This window comes from Zea mays, chromosome 3 (assembly GCF_902167145.1).
Source record: "Zea mays cultivar B73 chromosome 3, Zm-B73-REFERENCE-NAM-5.0, whole genome shotgun sequence".
NCBI lineage: Eukaryota > Viridiplantae > Streptophyta > Magnoliopsida > Poales > Poaceae > Zea > Zea mays.
Genome location: NC_050098.1, coordinates 176,915,151 through 176,934,397, shown reverse-complemented (window position 1 = coordinate 176,934,397; position 19,247 = coordinate 176,915,151). Strand labels below are relative to the sequence as shown.

The window sequence follows — 19,247 nt, the reverse complement described above, 5'->3', positions numbered from 1 at the left end:
TTATTTGTTGATCGACATAGAAAGATCAAACTTACCATTCTTTTAGCTTTTCGTATCATGTCGTCACCGCCAAACTTGTGGTTAGGATTGGTTCCTCGACATTGTCTGTGATGCACTGACGCTTTCTGGAAGCCTTCGGAAGCCCAATATCGACACCAAGCATAGTACGCATCAGGCATGGGCGCCATCCATGGAACCATCACCTGCACACACACAATGTTACATATTATATCAATCACAACAATAAATATAAAGGGTAAAACAAATTGAATACTAACCTCACGATATTGATCCTCAGTCAAATATATCTTTGAGGACCCTTCCTTTTTATTCAAGGGGCCTGCTTCTTCCGGATGCTTTTGAAAATACAGGTTTGTAGCCTGAATTCTCGCATAGTATATGGCATCCTTCACCAGCTTCTTTGCATTGTTTTGCAAGACACGTTCAGCGTGCCCCATGTAATCCTCTCCGTCAGGCAACCGATATCAAAGCTACAACATAAAGAATACAAATGGTATAAGTCATAGATTTACAATATTAAGAAACATAACAAAAATAATAAAGAATTCATACCCAAAAGTCATTACGCACAAGTCCCTGTCTGTCGGTGTGGTTTCGTTCCTTTTTAAACTTGTACTCATCCCAGGTACTGACGAGCACCTCATCCTCGGTATCACCGTTTGACACCTTCACTATACCAGGGTAGTGAAGGCGGCAAAGAGAACCCAACGTAAGGTTAACCTGAGTGTGGTGTCCCTTGCCGTCAAAGGACAGGTCCTCCCAATTCCTGCATTACACAAAAACATTAACAATACACATAATAGTTATATTAGATAAGTTAATATATTACACTCACCGATCTCCATGTGGCATGATTAAAGTCCTATCAGCCTCTCGCTCTATCGCGTGACGAGGCTTTACTGAGTGGCTTTTTCTTGAGCGACGTGTGCGTGTCGCTGAAGAGCCTCCCGAGCCATCATCCATCGGGTTGTCAGCCGGTTCGCCCTGTTGGCCCCACTGGTCCCACGCCTGTTGCTGCTCTCTCTGGTGGTCCCACTGGTCCCATGGCTGGTGATGTTGTGCGGCCTGGTCCCATGTCACGTGCTCCACCTCCTCATTGAGCTCCACCTCCTCATTGTGCTGCTCAGCCTCATTGTGCTGCTCCTCCTCAATGTGCTGCTCCTCAGTGTGCTGCTCATCCTGGTACATACAACTCATGATTTATTTGTAAATATGTAAACAAATTTATTTGTACAAGATATGTTACCTCATCTCCATGTACCGCGCTCAACAGCTCTTGACGTCTGCTGCTGCTCAAAGAACTACCCTGAAAAAGGCCCAGGCCCTTGAACAACCCCTTCACTGACTTCTTTGATTTTGGCGGCATCCTGCATAAAAAATAAGAAATTATTCATTAGTGCATCGAAATGACATAATACTTAAAATATAAACAAATGAAATAACAAAACAACTTTACTTGTTAAATATCATCAAAATCAGGATCTATTTGTTCTCTTCTATGCAGAGGTCGCCATGTAACTTTTCTCCTAACAGGTTGTCTTCTCCGTCTCTCGGGAAAAGTTAAGTCGTTAACGTCTGCAACTAGTGAATCTAATGCCGGTGCAGGATCAATATGAAAACTAGTTGGCAACTCTTCTTCTTGAAACACCTCATCAACCTGCTCAAGGTGACCAATTTGATATTCGTCCTCACCAGGAGTGTATAGGCATTCGCGGGGATTTACATTGTACACAACCCTCCATTTAGACAACTTTTTGCATGGATATGTCGAGAAATAAACTTGGTCTGCTTGATGGGCAAGGATATACGTGTCGTGTCCTTGAAGCAATTTCTCAGGTTGGATCTGTGTCACCCAAATTCGGTCCTATAATACTTCGGGTCATACCATTTACACTCAAAGAAAACTAGCGCTAAAGGCTTATTTCCAGCAAATGTAATCTCGATTATATTTTTGATTTTCCCGTAATAGCAGGCTTCGTGTCCTTCCATGTCGGTTGCCCTAGTAACGACTCCACTATTTTGAGTGGCGGCCATAGGATGACTTGATTCGAAAATGCTTGAACGAAAGCGATATCCATTGACGTCGTAACGTCCATAGCTTTTGGCAGTTACGCTTCCAATAGATAACTGACGTAAGTCATCATTCAAATTCATTTCCTCCCCAAACTGTCAATCATGCCACAAAGCATTAGCAAATTCTGTAATATTAGTTAAATGAAATTAGCTCTCGGAGCCACATAATTAAGACTTACACGGTCCCGAAGCCACATAATGAAATTAGGTCGCCCATGCATACCATCGCGTCGCAATTTGTCTATGTCTCTCGCTGTTGGCCTACCGAGACACCTCATGTTTTGTTCATCAAACTCGCTGTCAAATATTATTGTATGACATGAGATATTTGATAACATAAACTAATTCACATATGAACAGTTTAAGAAAACAAGTCTTACACAAAGTATTTCTCCACCTCAGGCATATTCGTGAACATGTACAGTAAAGCAGACTTCCGTTCTTCCATACTGAGGTGATATGCCTTGGGTGGACCAACGACTTTGCCGTTTGTCTGAAAAATCGAAAGATCACTACACGGAGGCATCTCTCGTTCATCATCATGGTACCTTTTCTTTCGAGCAAATACATTATGTTCTTCTGCAAAGTAACAACTTGTGAAGTGTGCTACCTCCTTTAGTTTAAATTGTTCCGCAATACATCCTTCAACTCTTGCCTTATTGCCCACCATTGCTCTAAGCTTCTTTAATGCTCTTCCTATATGAAACATCCACCTATACTGAACAGGACCACCAACCTTAGCCTCATATGGAAGATGTATAAAGAGATGTTGCATAGGATTGAAGAAACCCGGTGGAAATATTTTTTCCAATTTACACAAAAGCACCGGTGCCTCTTTCTCCAGCTGTTCCATCACATCTCTTCTGATTTCTTTAGCACACAACTGTCTGTAGAAATAGCTAACTTCAGCTAACGTTTTCCACACAGCTTCGGAAATGTACCCACGAAACATCACAGGCATGAGCCTCTCCATAATTATGTGGAAGTCATGGCTCTTCAGTCCATTCATCTTCATTGTCTTCAAGTTCACATATCTTCTAAAACCAGCGGCATAACCATCGGGGAATTTAATATCCTTCATCCACTTCATCACTTCTTTCCGTTGCTTAGATTTCAGACAATAGTCAGCTTTTGGTTTGCCTCCGTTTTCTCAAAGCACTTGGGTTGGACGATCACATATCACTGCTAAGTCCATGTGTGCCTTGTCATTGTCTTTCGTTTTATCAGGGAAATCCATGCATGTATTTATGAGGGATTGGCAAAAGTTACTCTCTTGATGCATGACATCGATGTTGTGCATCAAAATCAATGACTTAGCATAAGGAAGCTCCCACAAGCCACATATGTGAGTCCAGTTATGCTCCTCACCGAAACCTTGATACCTTTTCCCACTCTCGTCTAGGACAAGTTTCATATGCTCTTCTGTAATTTCTATCCCACTACGTCGCTTGGGCGGTCCCTTCGTGACAATGGTGCCCTTCCTAAATTCCTTTCTCTGCCTTCTGAAGGGGTGATTGAAGGGTAGAAAACATCTATGGCAATCAAAGTAACATATCTTGCCACCAGCACTAAGACGAAAACAATCTGTATCTTTAGCACAATAAGGACACGTCAATCTACCATGCACGCTCCATCCAGAGAAAATACCATACGCCATAAAATCATGAACCGAGAACAGATATGCAACACGAAGATTGAATTTCTGCTTCTTGAAGCAGTCATAGGCTTCCACACCTTGCCATAGCTTCTTTAACTCTTCAATCAGTGGTTGAAGCATCACATTGAGGCGTACGCCAGGATGCTCAGGCCCAGGTATAACAAGACATAGGAACATAAACTCATATTTCATGCAAAGAGCAGGTGGAAGGTTGTACGGTATGGCAATGACAGGCCAACATGAATACGACGCAGCGGTCATATTGAACGGCGTGAAACCATCAGTTGCCAAGCCGATATGAACGTTTCTTGCATCGCTGGCAAAATCTGGATCAAATTTGTCAAGAGCCTTCCATGCATCACCATCTGACGGGTGCACCATTAACCCATCTTGTCTGTCCGTACAATCTTTATGTCACCTCATGTGCATAGCGGTCTTCCTCGAGAGAAACAAACGTTTCACTCTAGGAGTGAGAGGCATGTACAGAAGCTGTTTATGTGCAACCTTTGTCACCACCTTCTCACCATCTTCATTTACAAGCTCCACGTACCTCGACTTCCCACATTTTAAGCATTTCTGTTCTCTGCCATGTTCCTTCCAAAAAAGCATACAGTTGTCTTGGCAAACATCAATCTTCTCATACTCCATACCAAGACCTTCAAGCAATTTTTTGGACTGGTACATGTCTTTGGGCATCTTGTGACCCGTAGGAAGAACCTCGCTAATCAAATCCACAAGCTCCTTGTAACAATTAATTTAAAATGCAAACTTGGACTTGATTGACATCAGTCGGGTCACGAATTCGAGCACGGTCACGTTAGTGTGCCCGTGAAGAGGCTCTTCTGACGCTTTAAGTAGGTCGAAGAACTTCTGAACCTCCAGTGTAGGTGAATCATGATGATCTGGTGCCAGTTCAGGCTGCAGATCCTCAAGCATCTGGTCCATCCTATCAACATCATCTTCACTGTCATCAACTTCTACTTCTGCTGCTCGTTCAGCATCTTCACCATGGAGATACTAGACCTTGTAGCCTGGCACGAAACCATGCGAGCACAGGTGTAGTGTGACCTGCCTCTTGGTGTGGCTCGTCATATTTCTACATTTATTGCATGGACACCTAATATTATCTATTTATGACAAAGCAGCTGCATGGTCCAGAAACATCTGCGTCTTGGCAAACCATTCACTTGTGTGACACCCACCCTTCTTGAAACCTTCATACATCCAATCACGTCTATCACCCATTATTGCGGCTGTGCGTACGAGTAAAGAGTGTGTGAGACAATATCACGTTTCTAAACGTAACACATACATCTATAGGTAAGTAGTAAAACTATATATATATATACCTAAATAACTATATATATACATAAAAACTATATATATACATAAATATATAGTTATATACATAAATAACATTAAATTTATCAATAGCGAAACCTTCATACAACCTAATATGATAAGTTAAATCTATTCAATAAATAACATCAAATTCAACAATTTAATAGAATAAGTTAAATTTATTATAATAATAGAATTAATACTTATACGTAACATCAAGGCACACATGTGATATTAAGCTAACTCTATTCACACTCTAATCACATGTTATATTAAACTAACTCTAATTACACTCTAATCACACCCTAAACTAACTCTAATCACATGAAACTTAACTCCCGTCGGCCATAAAAAACCGACGAAAATAAACATTTATACACACATTTAACAATAACACTCGCATTTACATTAAATAATTCAAACAATAATATACCTTAACGGTCCGAGGCGGCTGCGGCGCTCCGCGGCGGCGGCGTTGGTGGCGGCGAGCAGCGGGCGATGCTTCGAGGGCGGCCGGCGCAACGGGAACGGGCTGCAGACGGCGCTCCGGGGCCGGCGGCGCGGCGGACGGCGCTCCGGAGGCGGGGCGGGCGGCGGTCGTTGCTCCTGGAGCGGACGGCGCTCCGGGGGCGTGGGTGGGCGGCGCTCCGGGGGCGTGGGCGGGCGGCGGGCGGCGCTACGGGGGCGGAGGCGGCGCGACGGACGGCGCTCCGGGGCGGTGGCGGTTGCGGGCGGCGCTCCCGGGGCGGCGGCGGGCGCGCTCCTAGGCCGCGGGCGGCTGGCCGGGGCGGTGGTGGGCGGCGGCCGGCGTCGGGGGCGGGAGTTCTCCGGCGGCGGCGTACGTGGCTTGGAAACCAAGAGGAAGAGAGAAAATGAGCCGCGCGGGATGACCGCCGGCACATAAAGCATTAATTCCCGTCGGCTGGCGTCAGGGCCGACGGGAATTAGTTAACTCCCGTCGGCTGGCGGCTGGGCCGACGGGAGTTAAGATAAAGCCCGTCGGCTGGCGGCTGGCCGACAGGAGTTAAAATAAAGCCCGTGGGCTGGAATTAAGCCGACGGGAGTTACCTAATTCCCGTCGGCCCGAGCAAAGGCCGACGGGAATTAAAATGGCCGACGGGAATCTTCTTGATTCCTGTAGTGCCACCATACGAAGATATGGTTGCTTCATAGCTCATCAAGAATTGCTTCGGGTCTGAATGACCATCGTACATAGGGAGCTGGGGTGGCTTGTAAGACTGTGGCCAAGGTGTAGCCTGCAGTTCTGTTGACAGAGGAGAAGTATCATCAAAAGCAAAATTTCCATGATGAAAATCTTCATACTAGTCGTCCTCGTTGTAGAAGCCCTCCTGATGAAGCTCTCTGCGCGGAGGCCTTCGGTTCTGGTCATCTTGAGCAAGATGACGAAGTTCTTCAGAGGCTTCGTCTATCTGCCTTTGTAGGTCAGCTAGACGAGCCATCTTTTCCTTCTTCCGTTGGACCTGTTGATGGAGCATCTCCAAGTTTTGGATTTCTTGATCCAAGTCGTCCTCCGGAGGTGTTGGACTGGTGGCCTTCCTCTTCTGGCTTCGGGCCTCCCTGAGAGAAAGGACATCCTGATTGGGATCCAGCGGCTGCAGAGTGACAGCCCCTATGGCTGAAGCTTTCCTCGGCGGCATGACGAAGGTGATGCTTGCCGAAGATGTTCAAAACTCAAAAAATGGACGTGAGTTCATCGGAGGTGGGCGCCAATGTTGGGGACTTGTTCTCAAATGCTAAGAGTTAAGAACAAGGCAACATAAAAAGTGTTAAATGTTAAAGTCTTTCGTCCTTCAAGACATTATGTCCCTTCGGATATAATGAATTCCGAACAAAGGTTATGAAGGAAGAGACCTTCGTAAGTCCGATGGATGATGAAGAAGAATACATATATGAAATACGAATAATAATACAGATATTATCATCAACTTATTTTTATTTTGCATTATCAGAATCATAATAACAAATTATAAATGTACCTTCGGATTGACGAAAAGTAAAGGTACAGGCGTGATGCGAAAAGCAAATGCCAAATCAGCATGAACAGTACGGGAGCACTGTTCATCTATTTATAGGCACAGGACGCAGCCCATGGAGAATTACATTAATGCCCTTTACATTTATCAATAACTCTATAGTGATTCTTCGAGGTCTAATTTGGCTTTTCATCATATAAGTCGGTTCCCCTTTTCTGCTATCATACCGAAGCTTTTTCTGCGCATAGCTTCGTGATCATCTTATCCTTCGTCATGATCGCCTTCCGTCCTACTCAAGCTTCGTCTTGACCATACTCTTGTATACTCGTGACCCGATTCCGAAGATACCTGTTCACATATTTCACTTGGAAAACATTGTCAAATCATGTTTTTGAGGACCTTCGGAAGCCGAAGGCCCCCAACAGCAGCATTCGGCCTGATCCGTTGATCTAGATCGGACGGATAGAATCAAATCTAGAATAATAAAATCCTCCTCGTCGCATTAGCATCCAACGGTTCTCGTCGTGTACTGTTTCACGGCCGCGTTGATCTAATCTGGGACGCGGATTGATGATCCAACGGTCAGAAACCCTATATACCATTTCGCCCGGATATTTTCTAAAAGAACCCCTGTAGGATTTATAAAATAACCCGTCGTCCAATTCACTGTGTACTGAGTCTGTGGAATCTTGCGCCAGACCCCCTGCACTTTCCAGAAAATTGTGCCCAGTCCAGATAACAGTAAAACCAGAGAAACTAATTTAAAATAGATTTTTAGTACAAATTTAATTGCAGAAACTTGTTTGATTTGTAGAAAATTCATATGAACTCCAAATTGGTCCATTCCAGTTTCTAAATTTTTGTAATATTATTGTCTATTCATTAGTGCCACTGTTTTGACATGAAAGACACGTTAAAATTTATCTAGTACTTAATCTTGTATTAAATACATAAAACATTGGAAAATTCATAACTTAAAATCTATAACTCCAAACTTAATGATTCCAGTTCCTATGATCTTATTTTAATGTCTAGATCATTACTGTGTATTTTATTTACATGTTTGATGTGAAGTTAATTTTTGCTATACTATGTATGTATTGTGTTGATGTGAGTAGACGAGCAAGCTACAGAGGATCCTGAGGTTCAGCTGGTAGGGACTGCTGAGCAGGAGCTCGTTGAAGGCAAGTTGTGCCCTTAATCACTTTCTTTTACCCATTCATGTTCTTATTAATCCTAATGATCTGCATAGGTTAATTTTGATGAGACCCAATAGGTTACCCTAGACTTTGACTATCTTTATACCTTGTTTCACCACTGGTTTTACTACTAAATTTTTGGGTAGTACATGTTATTGCTTTATGTGGTTTTGGGTATAGAGATATTTATTACTCATGATTACACTTTTTATTATCTGTTTATTATTTACTGTTCATGATAAGGTCATTATGTTAATGGGAACATGGAGAACCACCCGGGGAAACAGTGCTACCACAAGGGTTTAATGGGACACCCTTGGCTGATTAACTAGAAAAGCTACTGGATGACTACCTTACCCGAAAAGGGGCAAGGGCAGTAGGGGAGTGGTCAGTGTAGGGAGGTCATTAGGTTGATTTTGCTGCGATGGCGGTCAGGCGAGGGATTCCTGCACTGGAGCTTCCTATAAACTGTAGCTGGTTTTCTGAAGCTAGTGGAACTTTGTAAAGGCCTCGTAATGGTACCCTGCCTCGCTTCCTTGGTAGAGGTGTATGGGTTCTGATCAACTCCGTGGCAAATGGATAACATGACTTGTGGGTAAAACTGGTATACTAGTCGTGCTCACTGTCATGAGCGACTCGGACACTCACATGATTAATTTATGGAACTTAAACTTAATTTGTCATTTCATTGCATCTAGGATTATTTTATTATCACTTTTATTTATTATTACTATGGTTTGGTATTTACTTACACTTAATAACTGCTAATAAAATTTTGATCAACTTATAAAAGCAATGCTCAGCTTCAGCCTTTATTTTATTGATCAGCCTTACACATCACTTGAACTCCCACCTTTGGTGAGTTCAAGCACATTATTCCCCGCGACTTGTTGAGCTATGAACGTATGTGAGCTCACTCTTGCTGTCTCACACCCCCCACAGGAGAAGAACAGGTGGTCGAAGGCTTTGTGGCGTCTCCCAGCCAGCTTTGTGGCGCCAGGGAATAATATTTAGTTCGCTTTATTTTATCATTTATTTTTGTAAAACTTCCGCTATGTAATAAGTACATTTATGATATTTATGACATTTATCTCTATGCACTCTGTTATTATATGTGTTGTCTTCTCTGGCGCATATATGAGATGCACCCGACTTTGTCTATTAAAGACCAGGTGTGACACCTCCTCGGCGACACGCGCGAAGAAAAGCCAGGAGCAAGACCGACTCACTCGTACCTGCGTCAACGAGCGTCGGTTGGCTCGCGGTTGTGACCGTGGGCAGGGGCAGCAGGTTGGGGAGGAAGAACAGGGCGAAGGCCAGGAAGACGCGGGACGTCTGTCGACGACAAAAACGATGGTGTGTGCATGCTGTGAAACACCCTCATGGACGTGCAATAGCCACTGCCGAGAATACGGGGAGGAGGCGCCTGCTCCCACGCCCTCTGCCGAGAATGCGTGGTGTGGAGGCGGAGGCATGAGGACAGAGAGAAAAGAAGCAGATGGCGAACGAGGTGGCGGCAACTGAGGCGAGAACCATCATTATCGTGCAGAGATATAGATGGCCAAATGGGTCGTGTTTGACGGACTGGTCCGGGGCACGGCCCATTTAATAGTGCCTGGGCCAGCCCGACACAATCATCGTGTCGTGTTTGGACCGTATCCTCGGACCGCATTGTTGATCCACCCGACACGATTATATTTTTTATTTTACAAAACTCATATATACATGTGTACAATTTATATTCAATATTAAAAACAATTGACAATGATGTTCTACTGGTTAGACGACTTCACTTAGTGTTTCCCGCCCTTCTTCCATAAGGGTTTGGGTTCGAACCCCAGCCCTAGCTCTATAGGCTAACGGGCCGGACGTGGAGGTTGTGCGCATGAGGAATACATGGTTAATTTGAGATAGATGTGAGGGATTATTTGTAAAAATATGACGCAGGATGACCGTTGAAACTGGCGCTTTAAATATAGTAGAGATTCGGTCCTTAGTGCTGATCCGGACCGACACGATTATATATATTTATTTTACAAAACTTATATATATATATAATTTATATTCAATATTAAAAACAATTGATCATGATGTTCTACTGGTTAGACGACTTCACTCAGTATTTTCCGTCCTTCTTCTATAAGGGTTTGGTTTCGAACACTACCTCTTGCACCACTTGTTTTAAATACGCTAATTTAGCCACCTGACTGGCTAACGGACCGGACATGGAGATTGTGTGCATAGAGGGATGCAGGCTTAATTTGAGATAGATGTGAGGGTTTATTTATAAAAATATGACGCAGGACGACCGTTTCAACTGACGTTTTAAGTATAGTAGAGATAGATTGTTGACATGACGGAATAATGAAATATACTCCAAGAGAGAACATTGAAGAGAGCCTTGGCGGTTGTTGACTGTTGTAGACTTTTGTGGTCTCACCTCGCGGACGGCGGACATACCCCGTCTCGGTTCTCAAACACCGCCGCCGCCGTTCTCCCAACATCTCCCCGTCCAGGTCGTTGGGTCAGCCCCTATCCTTCACCTTCACGACTTCACCTGCTTCTCCACTGCGCGCCCCGCCCCCGGCCCCGTCGTGCGCCCTGCTCAGATCCATCGCACGGGGCTTGCCGCACCACTGCGCCAAGCAAAAGGTAAGCCCTATGGCCAACTACGCTGCAACTGTGAAAGGACCGGGCCATCAAGAGAAATGGGATGAGGGAGCGCTTTGCCCCTCACCACCACCGCCTCTCCGCCCTTATGGCCAACTACGTCGATTGTTTTAGCCTGGAAGCCGATTGCTCTTATAAGTTGCATCTTTCGATACTAATACTTGTTGTTTGGCGTTTGGTTTGGAGCTGTTTATGAAGGTGGGCGGCCAGCGGCGCGTGCGCAGATCATGCACTGGTAGGACTAATTTGCAAGATCTTGGACCGGGATGGTTCGCCTGTTAGGTGTGTTTTTTGTGCTTCACAACTGCTAACGGAAAAGAGAGGGTGCCCATAATCTAGATAGCTTTGAGTGTGTAAAAATTATATCATGGTCATAGTGAACCATATGTTTGTCATATTTGGAGTTAGACTGCAACAGTCACTCGTAGTGAACTAGGTAAGTCCATTTAACTGATGTACAGTTATGATGATTGATAGCCTAATTCAGTTACTCTGTTTTGCATTCCTGTACCAACTTCCAAACAGTATGGTAAAGCAGTTTCTGAAACTCGTTGAATACTTAACTTATCAAAGGAGGAAACAATGTAACAAAAAGTCAAGATCAGATTGCTTGTCTTAGTTTTGGGCTATGTCCATCATCAACCATACCTCACACCAATACCAGTTAATGGAATTGCAAGAAAACTAGTGTAGAGTGTTCAAATCTGGAATTCTGCTGTTATGCAGTATGCCAGTATCAAATAATATGCATGTGGTGTTGATAAATGTGCCTCCAATACAATCTATGTCTTGTTTCATTCTATTACTACCATTTTTCTATATTGGGGGCAGGCAAAGGCTATTTTTATGGAAGTAAGCGGTCTGTCATGATTGTTTGGCAGCTAGCCGAAATTTCACTGTATATGTTTCAGAGGTCAAATAACTTACTCATTCTTGTATTCCAAAATTTTCCCATGATTATGTCTCCCAATATTAGTGATACTCCTATAATATTTAGTCATTTATTTTGAATCACTTTGTATGGCATTTTCATATTGATTAAAACCATATTGAATTTTGTTACTGCAGTTGTCTTATGAAGATTGGTAAGGGGAGAAAGAAGATGAGGAATAAACAGCGAAAATCATCTGCCCTCGGTTCTGATGCAGGATGTGGATCTTCTTTATCTTGTATTGTATGGAGCTTGGTGGGTTTTGGTCTTGTCTGCTTCATTTTCCTTAAACATCAAGCAGACAGTGGTCAGACCCATGTTTATTTCAGTCCTCTTCATGCGACCAGAGAATTAGAGGACATCGAGGAGGATCATTTCCGCTTGCCACCTCCTCACAAGGTGAATCCTCGTGCAGTGAAAAGGAGGGGACCTCGTAAACAACCAAAGGTTATAGATGATTATCTGGAGGAGTCTTCAGCAGTACATGCACTGTTCTTTCCAGATCAAATGACTGCTGTGGATCCAACAAAAGGAGGAAATGATAGCATGTATTTCTATCCTGGTAGAGTGTGGCTAGACACTGATGGAAACACCATTCAAGCCCATGGTGGGGGGATTATGTATGATCACAAGACTGCCAGATTCTATTGGTATGGAGAAAACAAGGATGGACCAACATACCAAGCTCGCCCCAAAGGAACACAGAGGGTGAGTAGATATTCCAACATACCTCCCTTTGGTTTATTTTTGCACTAGCATTTGTTGTCAGCCGATTCACCACAGCTTTATTTATGTTACTTTTACTGTTGGGCAGTTGTTTCCATCCTCGGTTTATCCCTTTCCCCAGACTCCAATTATGTGGGAGCCTCTGGCTGGGTCTGCCCATAAAGATTCAACACAGTTGTATTTATGTTACTTTTAGTGTTATGATAGTTTCCATCTAGTTACAAATAGGTCATTTGTTGCCCTTCAATTATTCCAAGAAAAAATGCTGAAACATGATAACATTTAGCTAGACATGAGTGGAATAAAAGAGCACCAGGGAAAAAGGTGCACAGAATAAGAAGTATTTTAGACATGAGTGGACAAATCTAGAGAGATTTAGTTTTACTTTGGAGAAGGTTAGTAGATAGACATGCAGTGGTGATTGGTTGTGTTTCCAATTTACCAGGTTGACATCATTGGGGTAAGCTGCTACTCATCAAAAGACCTGTGGTCGTGGACTCATGAAGGAATTGTGCTTCGTGGTGAGCCTTCTAATGTCATCCATGACCTTTATAAATCAAAGGTGCTTGAGAGACCTAAGGTGATATATAATGATCGCACTGAAAAATATATCATGTGGATGCACATCGATGATGCTAACTACACCAAAGCATCTGTCGGTGTGGCCGTGAGTAGCTCTCCGACTGGACCTTTTACTTACCTTTACAGCTTTCGTCCACATGGTTGTGAGAGTAGAGACATGACAGTCTTCAAAGATGACGATGGAATGGCTTACCTCTTCTATTCTTCTCGTGACAATACTGAGCTCCATGTTAGCCCATTGACAGAGGACTACCTTCAGATCACAGCAGCAATGAAGAGAATACTAATAAGGCGGCATCGTGAGGCTCCAGCCGTCTTCAAGCACCAGGGGACCTACTACATGATCACCTCTGGTTGCTCAGGCTGGGCTCCCAACAGGGCATTGGCACATGCTGCAGAGTCTATCATGGGCCCATGGGAGACACTGGGAAACCCTTGCGTTGGAGGCAACAGGTTTTACCGCCTTACAACATTCTTATCTCAAAGCACATTTGTGCTTCCCCTCCCTGGTTTGTCTGGTGCATTTATCTTCATGGCGGATAGGTGGAGTCCGTCAAACTTGAGAGACTCCCGGTATGTGTGGCTTCCTCTATTCGTCGGAGGGCTCGCAGACGAACCTTTAGATTACAGTTTTGGTTTCCCTCTGTGGTCAAGGGTATCGATTTATTGGCACAAGAAATGGCGCCTCCCAGAAGATTGGAAGATTGCAAACACAGCAAATACATAAGATAGCTAGCTATACTTGAACCGATAGATCGTTCATAAACTTGCTTGAGGATTCTAATCGCTTGCTCCTCAAGCTTTTGTACAAAACAGTCATCCTAAACATGCTTCAGTGATATATCTTTTTTTTGGCGTGTGCATGTGTCTGTAACTTCTCTTGGAAAAAGAAGTGTGTTTCAGATAACTGTATTGATAATTGGTATGACCATACTCTGTCGTTTATGCCAGGACAGCAAGGTGCATCTTGTCATGTTTTTTTTTGTTTATCATTAAACAAGCATCAATAGAGGCTTCCCTATGTCCAGCATCGTGACTTCATCTTCTAGACTAGATCACATTTGTTTGGAAACCAAACTTATATAAATCCAGTGAGTGATTTATGTAACCTCTCCAGAAAGTTTACATTACCATTTTGTTTGGAAACTGAACTTCTCTGAATCCAGCGAGTGATTTATGTAACCTCTCCAGAAAGTTTACATTACCGGCAGACAGAATCCACACGCAAACGAACACATGCTGTCTCCCACGTCATAAATCTCAAGTATCTAATCTCCTACAGAAAACAAAGCATGCATGTTTGTAATTATTCTTCCTCAAAACTCCATTGCAAGAGCAGAAGAGTTGTAGTTTGCAGAAAGGTATCAGGGATTACATGTTCAAACCATACAAATCATGAAATGGCTCGTGGACACGCATCCACAATTTTAGTACCTCGCCTCATCATCTAACTAGGCATGCCTAGTCATCGTAAAAGACAAACGTTACAAGTAGGGCTGGACATTCGGTCTATTAGGGTAATTTGGTTCGGTCTATTCGGGTTTTTGAATTTTGGGTTATGAAAAATGAGAACCGAAATTTCTAAAATAATTTTAGTAACAGAACCCGAATAGACCCACAATTTCGGTTCGGTCTATTCGGTCCACCGAATAGACTCGAATAGTAGAGAGACTATTAACTTTTGTTAAAATATATACAATTAATAATTAATTGGAAGTACTATTATTACAACAAGTGACTATAAAAATAGCATATTGAGATATATATACTATCGTTAAGATGATATCATAATTTTTAACTAATAAACTCATAAATCATATAATAATACTATCATATATTAAGAGTTTTTTTCTATTTTGGATTATTCGGTCTATTCGGGTTTTAAAGGTTAGGAACCGAACCCGAACCCATAACCTGAAATATAGCACATATAGAAACCGAACCCGAACCCGAACCCGAAAACTCGAATAATCCAATAATTCGGTCTATTCGGGTTTCGGTTTTAAAATGCCCACCCCTAATTACAAGCTCCGTGGTGTCCAGGAATATGGCTTAAACACTAGGGATGCTTCTTCCTTTTCTTGGCCTTTGACCCACACCCACTAGAGGAAATTTGGTCAAATCTATGAAGTAGCCTTCTCTCGTTCACCCGCAGAAACGGAGAATTTTAGAGCTTCCTTTCGTGGACAATGCAGCATGCTTGAAGTTCTTCCTTGTCATCTTCCAAAGTTTTTGAACCATAGAGGCTCACCCTCATGTCAGCAAGTGATATAGGGTCTGTTTGGTTCAGCTTTTTTCTGACCAGCTTTTCTGAAAATCTGGTTGTGGAGAGAATCTGGCTGTGGGGAGAATCTGTGTATCATTACGATTACGTGTGGAGGAAGATAAAGTTGTTCATAGGGCTCAGGATCTAGAAAGTGGCGGATTTCTACTATTACAACGACTCAACCGATTATGTGTTTATGTTGATTTTAGATGGTTTTTGCCCCAACGAATTTTATAGAAGCTGGCTGAAAAGCTGAGCGTTTAGCAGTCTGCAACAGCTTTTGGCCAGAAGCTGCCAGAAGTCGAAACAAACAGGGCCATAGAAATGCCGAACAAAACGGTCTCACTAATCACTATGCAATAACTTCTTCACATCAGGCAGTTTCTCGAGGCCATTGACTTCAATTTTTTTTGGTTGGAACTTGTTTTCTTTGACAAACATGACCATGTTACATATCGTATCATGCTCTTTATTGACACCTTTTTCGGGCGCCAATCACTACACAAGAACCGTGGTGGTGCTCTCTGTACAGGGGCGGACGGTCCGCGACCTAGCGTAGGGCTAGGGTTTCCTGTATGACGACCGGACGGTCCGCGCACTGGGGCCGGACGGTCCGCACGTGCGCAGGGGCGGCAGAAGTCGCCGGCGACGCATGGATCTCGCTCTCGGGAGGGATCCCGTCGGGGAGGAGAGATCCTAGGTAGAGATGGCAATGGGTATCCGCGACCCGATATCCGATGGGTATTTACTCCATTAGGGTATGTATGTGGGCTAAATATTCTACCTGTGGGTCTGTTATTGGGCAAAAATCTTCATCCAATTGGTAAACGGGTATTAGAACGTTCCGCCTTCACCCATACCCGTTAACCCGTGGGTATAAAATACCCAATATAAACTTAGCCCAAGCATGAACTTTGACTTTAGTCATCCATCTTTTTTACTATTTAACAACCTTTTAGGCCATAATGTCATAGAAGGCTTAACGACAATTTAATGATCATGTAATGGAACATGTAATGTGCTATGTAGTACTATCCTAGTGTTACTACTTTATCCCATTATCTTTGGTGTGTTGAATGGATGGTTAAATGATGCTAGAAATTTTGTAATGGTATTTATATGGATATACTTGATATTTGTATCATATAATATTTTGATAGATGTTTAGCTTTTGTGGGTGCGGGTGACCCGATGGGTGACCCATATCCACATGGGTATGCTATGGGGGTAAATCCATACCCGCCAGTGTATATGGGTGACCTGATGAGGTTATTTTTGTGTCATGGGTATGGGTTTGGGGTAGTAATACCCATTGGATATTTACCCATTGCCATCTCTAATCCTAGGAGTTGTCTAGGCTTGGCAGACCGACCTAGACTCCTCTGATCGACGTAAAGTCGAAGAGAAGCGGAGAATTTAGGGATTGAGAGGCTACATTAGAACTAGACTAGAACTACTCTTAATTGTACAGGAAATAAATGCGAGATAAAAGTGTTATTGATTCGACTGATGGTTACAAATCGGCCGTATTCCTCTGTTTTTTTATAAAGGAGGGGGGCTGGACCCGTTACAAACAAACTCCCTGAGCTAATTCCGTGAATTTCGTCAACAAACACAGCAAAAAACTCGAAACCCTAATCTGTTCTGTGTGCGCGCGGACCGTCCGGCCCACAGGCGCGGACCGTCTAGACCGTGGACCGTCCGGCTCTAGGGCCAGACCGTTCGGTCGCTCAATTCAGTGCTCAACATATGCCCCTTGCTTTTTGGAGGAGCTGAGCGAACCAAAAGCAACTAACCTGATGTGATCACATCGGCTTTCTTAGGCATCTTGCCACCTACCAGGATGGTACGCAAGGGTCTTGGTCACGATGGTTAACCCAACGGATGTGACTTGTTTAGCTTTGATCGCACTGTGAAAGGGAAATAGGGTCAAACATTTTTCCTAAATGATTTTGGTGGTTGAATTGCCCAACACAAATTATTGGACTAACTAGTTTGCTCTAGATTATGAGTTCTACAGGTGCCAAAGGTTCAACACAAACTAATAAAAAGTCTAAGAAAGGGTTCAAATAAAAAGAGCAAAAGACAACCAAAGGCTGCCCTGGTCTGGCGCACCGGACTGTCCGGTGCACCACCGGACAGTGTTCGGTGCACCAGGGTGGATCAACTCAAACTTGCTAGCTTCAGGAATTTGGGGAGCCACTTCGCTATAATTCACCGGACTGTCCGGTGTAGCACCAGACTGTCCGGTGTGCCAGCGGAGCAACGACTATCTGCGCCAACGGTCGTCTGCAAAAGTGAACAGTGAACAGTGCAACTACGCGCGTAGAAGTTAGAGCAGGCGCCAGAAGGCGCACCGGACAGTGAACAGTGACTGTCCGGTGCACCACCGGACTGTCCGGTGGCCCCACAAGTCAGAGCTCCAACGGTCGAACCCTAACGGTTGGGTGACGTGGCTGGCGTACCGGACTGTCTAGTGCGCCATACGACAACAGCCATCCCCAACGGCCACTTTGGTGGTTGGGGCTATAAATACCCCCAACCACCACACTTCAAGGCATCCAAGTTTTCAGCCAACACATTCAATACAAGACACAATTAGAGTGAATCAAAATCTCTCTAAGTCCCAATTCCACTCAAAGCAATAGTGACTAGAAGAGAGTTTTTGTCGTGTTCATTTGAGCTCTTGCGCTTGATCGCTTTTCTTCTTCCTCATTCTTGTTCCCGCAACATTTGTAATCAAAGCAAGAGACACCAATTGTGTGGTGGTCCTTGTGGGGACTTAGTGTCCCAATTGATTGAGAAGAGAAGCTCACTCGGTCTAGGTGACCGTTTGAGAGAGGGAAAGGGTTGAAAGAGACCCGGTCTTTGTGACCACCTCAACGGGGAGTAGGTTTGCAAGAACTGAACCTCGGTATAATAAATCACAGTGTCACACTCTTCATTTGCTTGTGATTTGTTTTCGCTCTCTCTTTCGGACTCGATTTTATTTCGAACGCTAACCCCGGCTTGTAGTTGTGCTTAAAGATTGTAAATTTCAGATTCCACCTATTCACCCCCCTCTAGGTGACTTTCAATTGGTATCAGAGCCCGGTACTTCATTAGAGCCTAACCGCTTAAAATGATGTCGGGAGATCACGCCAAGAAGGAGATGGTGACCGGCGAGAAGCCCGCCACAAGCCATGGGAAGGCTCCATTGGGAGAGTCCCGCAATAAGAAGAAGGAGGAATCACCTCCTCACAAGTCGTATCGGAGTGGCGACAAGAAAAAGAAAATGAAGAAGGTGGTCTACTATGAGACCGATTCATCATCGCCATCCACCTCCGGCTCCGACGCACCGTCCGTAACTTCTAAGCGCCATGAGCGCAAGAAGTTTAGTAAGACCCCCCTATGCTATCCTCGCATTTCCAAACATACTCCTTTACTTTCCGTCCCATTAGGCAAACCACCCGTATTTGATGGTGAAGATTATAATATGTGGAGTGACAAAATGAGGCACCATCTAACCTCACTCCACACTAGCATTTGGGATGTTGTTGAGTTTGGAGTACAGGTACCATCCGTAGAGGATGAAGACTATGACTCGGACGAGGTTGCCCAAATCCGGCACTTCAACTCCCAAGCCACCACTATACTCCTCGCCTCTCTAAGTCGAGAGGAGTATAATAAGGTGCAAGGGTTGAAGAGCGCCAAAGAGATTTGGGACGTGCTCAAGATCGCGCACGAAGGAGACGAGGTGACCAAGATCACCAAGAGGGAAACGATCGAGGGGGAGCTCGGTCGGTTC

At 44.0% G+C, this 19,247-nt stretch overlaps 1 protein-coding gene across 2 annotated transcripts; it reads left to right on the top strand.

Moving 5' to 3' along the window:
• Window positions 1-10,644: 10,644 nt before the first annotated feature.
• Window positions 10,645-14,183, top strand: LOC103650927 (Arabinanase/levansucrase/invertase). Of its 2 annotated transcripts, none has more exons than XM_008676523.4 (4): window positions 10,645-10,937; window positions 11,142-11,237; window positions 12,024-12,594; window positions 13,058-14,183. In XM_008676523.4, the coding sequence occupies exons 3-4, from the start codon at window positions 12,031-12,033 to the stop codon at window positions 13,919-13,921; spliced, it is 1,428 nt and encodes a 475-aa protein (XP_008674745.1). In that variant the 5' UTR covers window positions 10,645-10,937; window positions 11,142-11,237; window positions 12,024-12,030; the 3' UTR covers window positions 13,922-14,183. The 2 variants fall into 2 exon arrangements, with proteins under 2 accessions (XP_008674745.1, XP_008674744.1); XM_008676522.3 differs by having other exon boundaries at window positions 10,656-10,937; window positions 11,154-11,237.
• The last annotated feature ends 5,064 nt before the right edge of the window (window positions 14,184-19,247 follow it).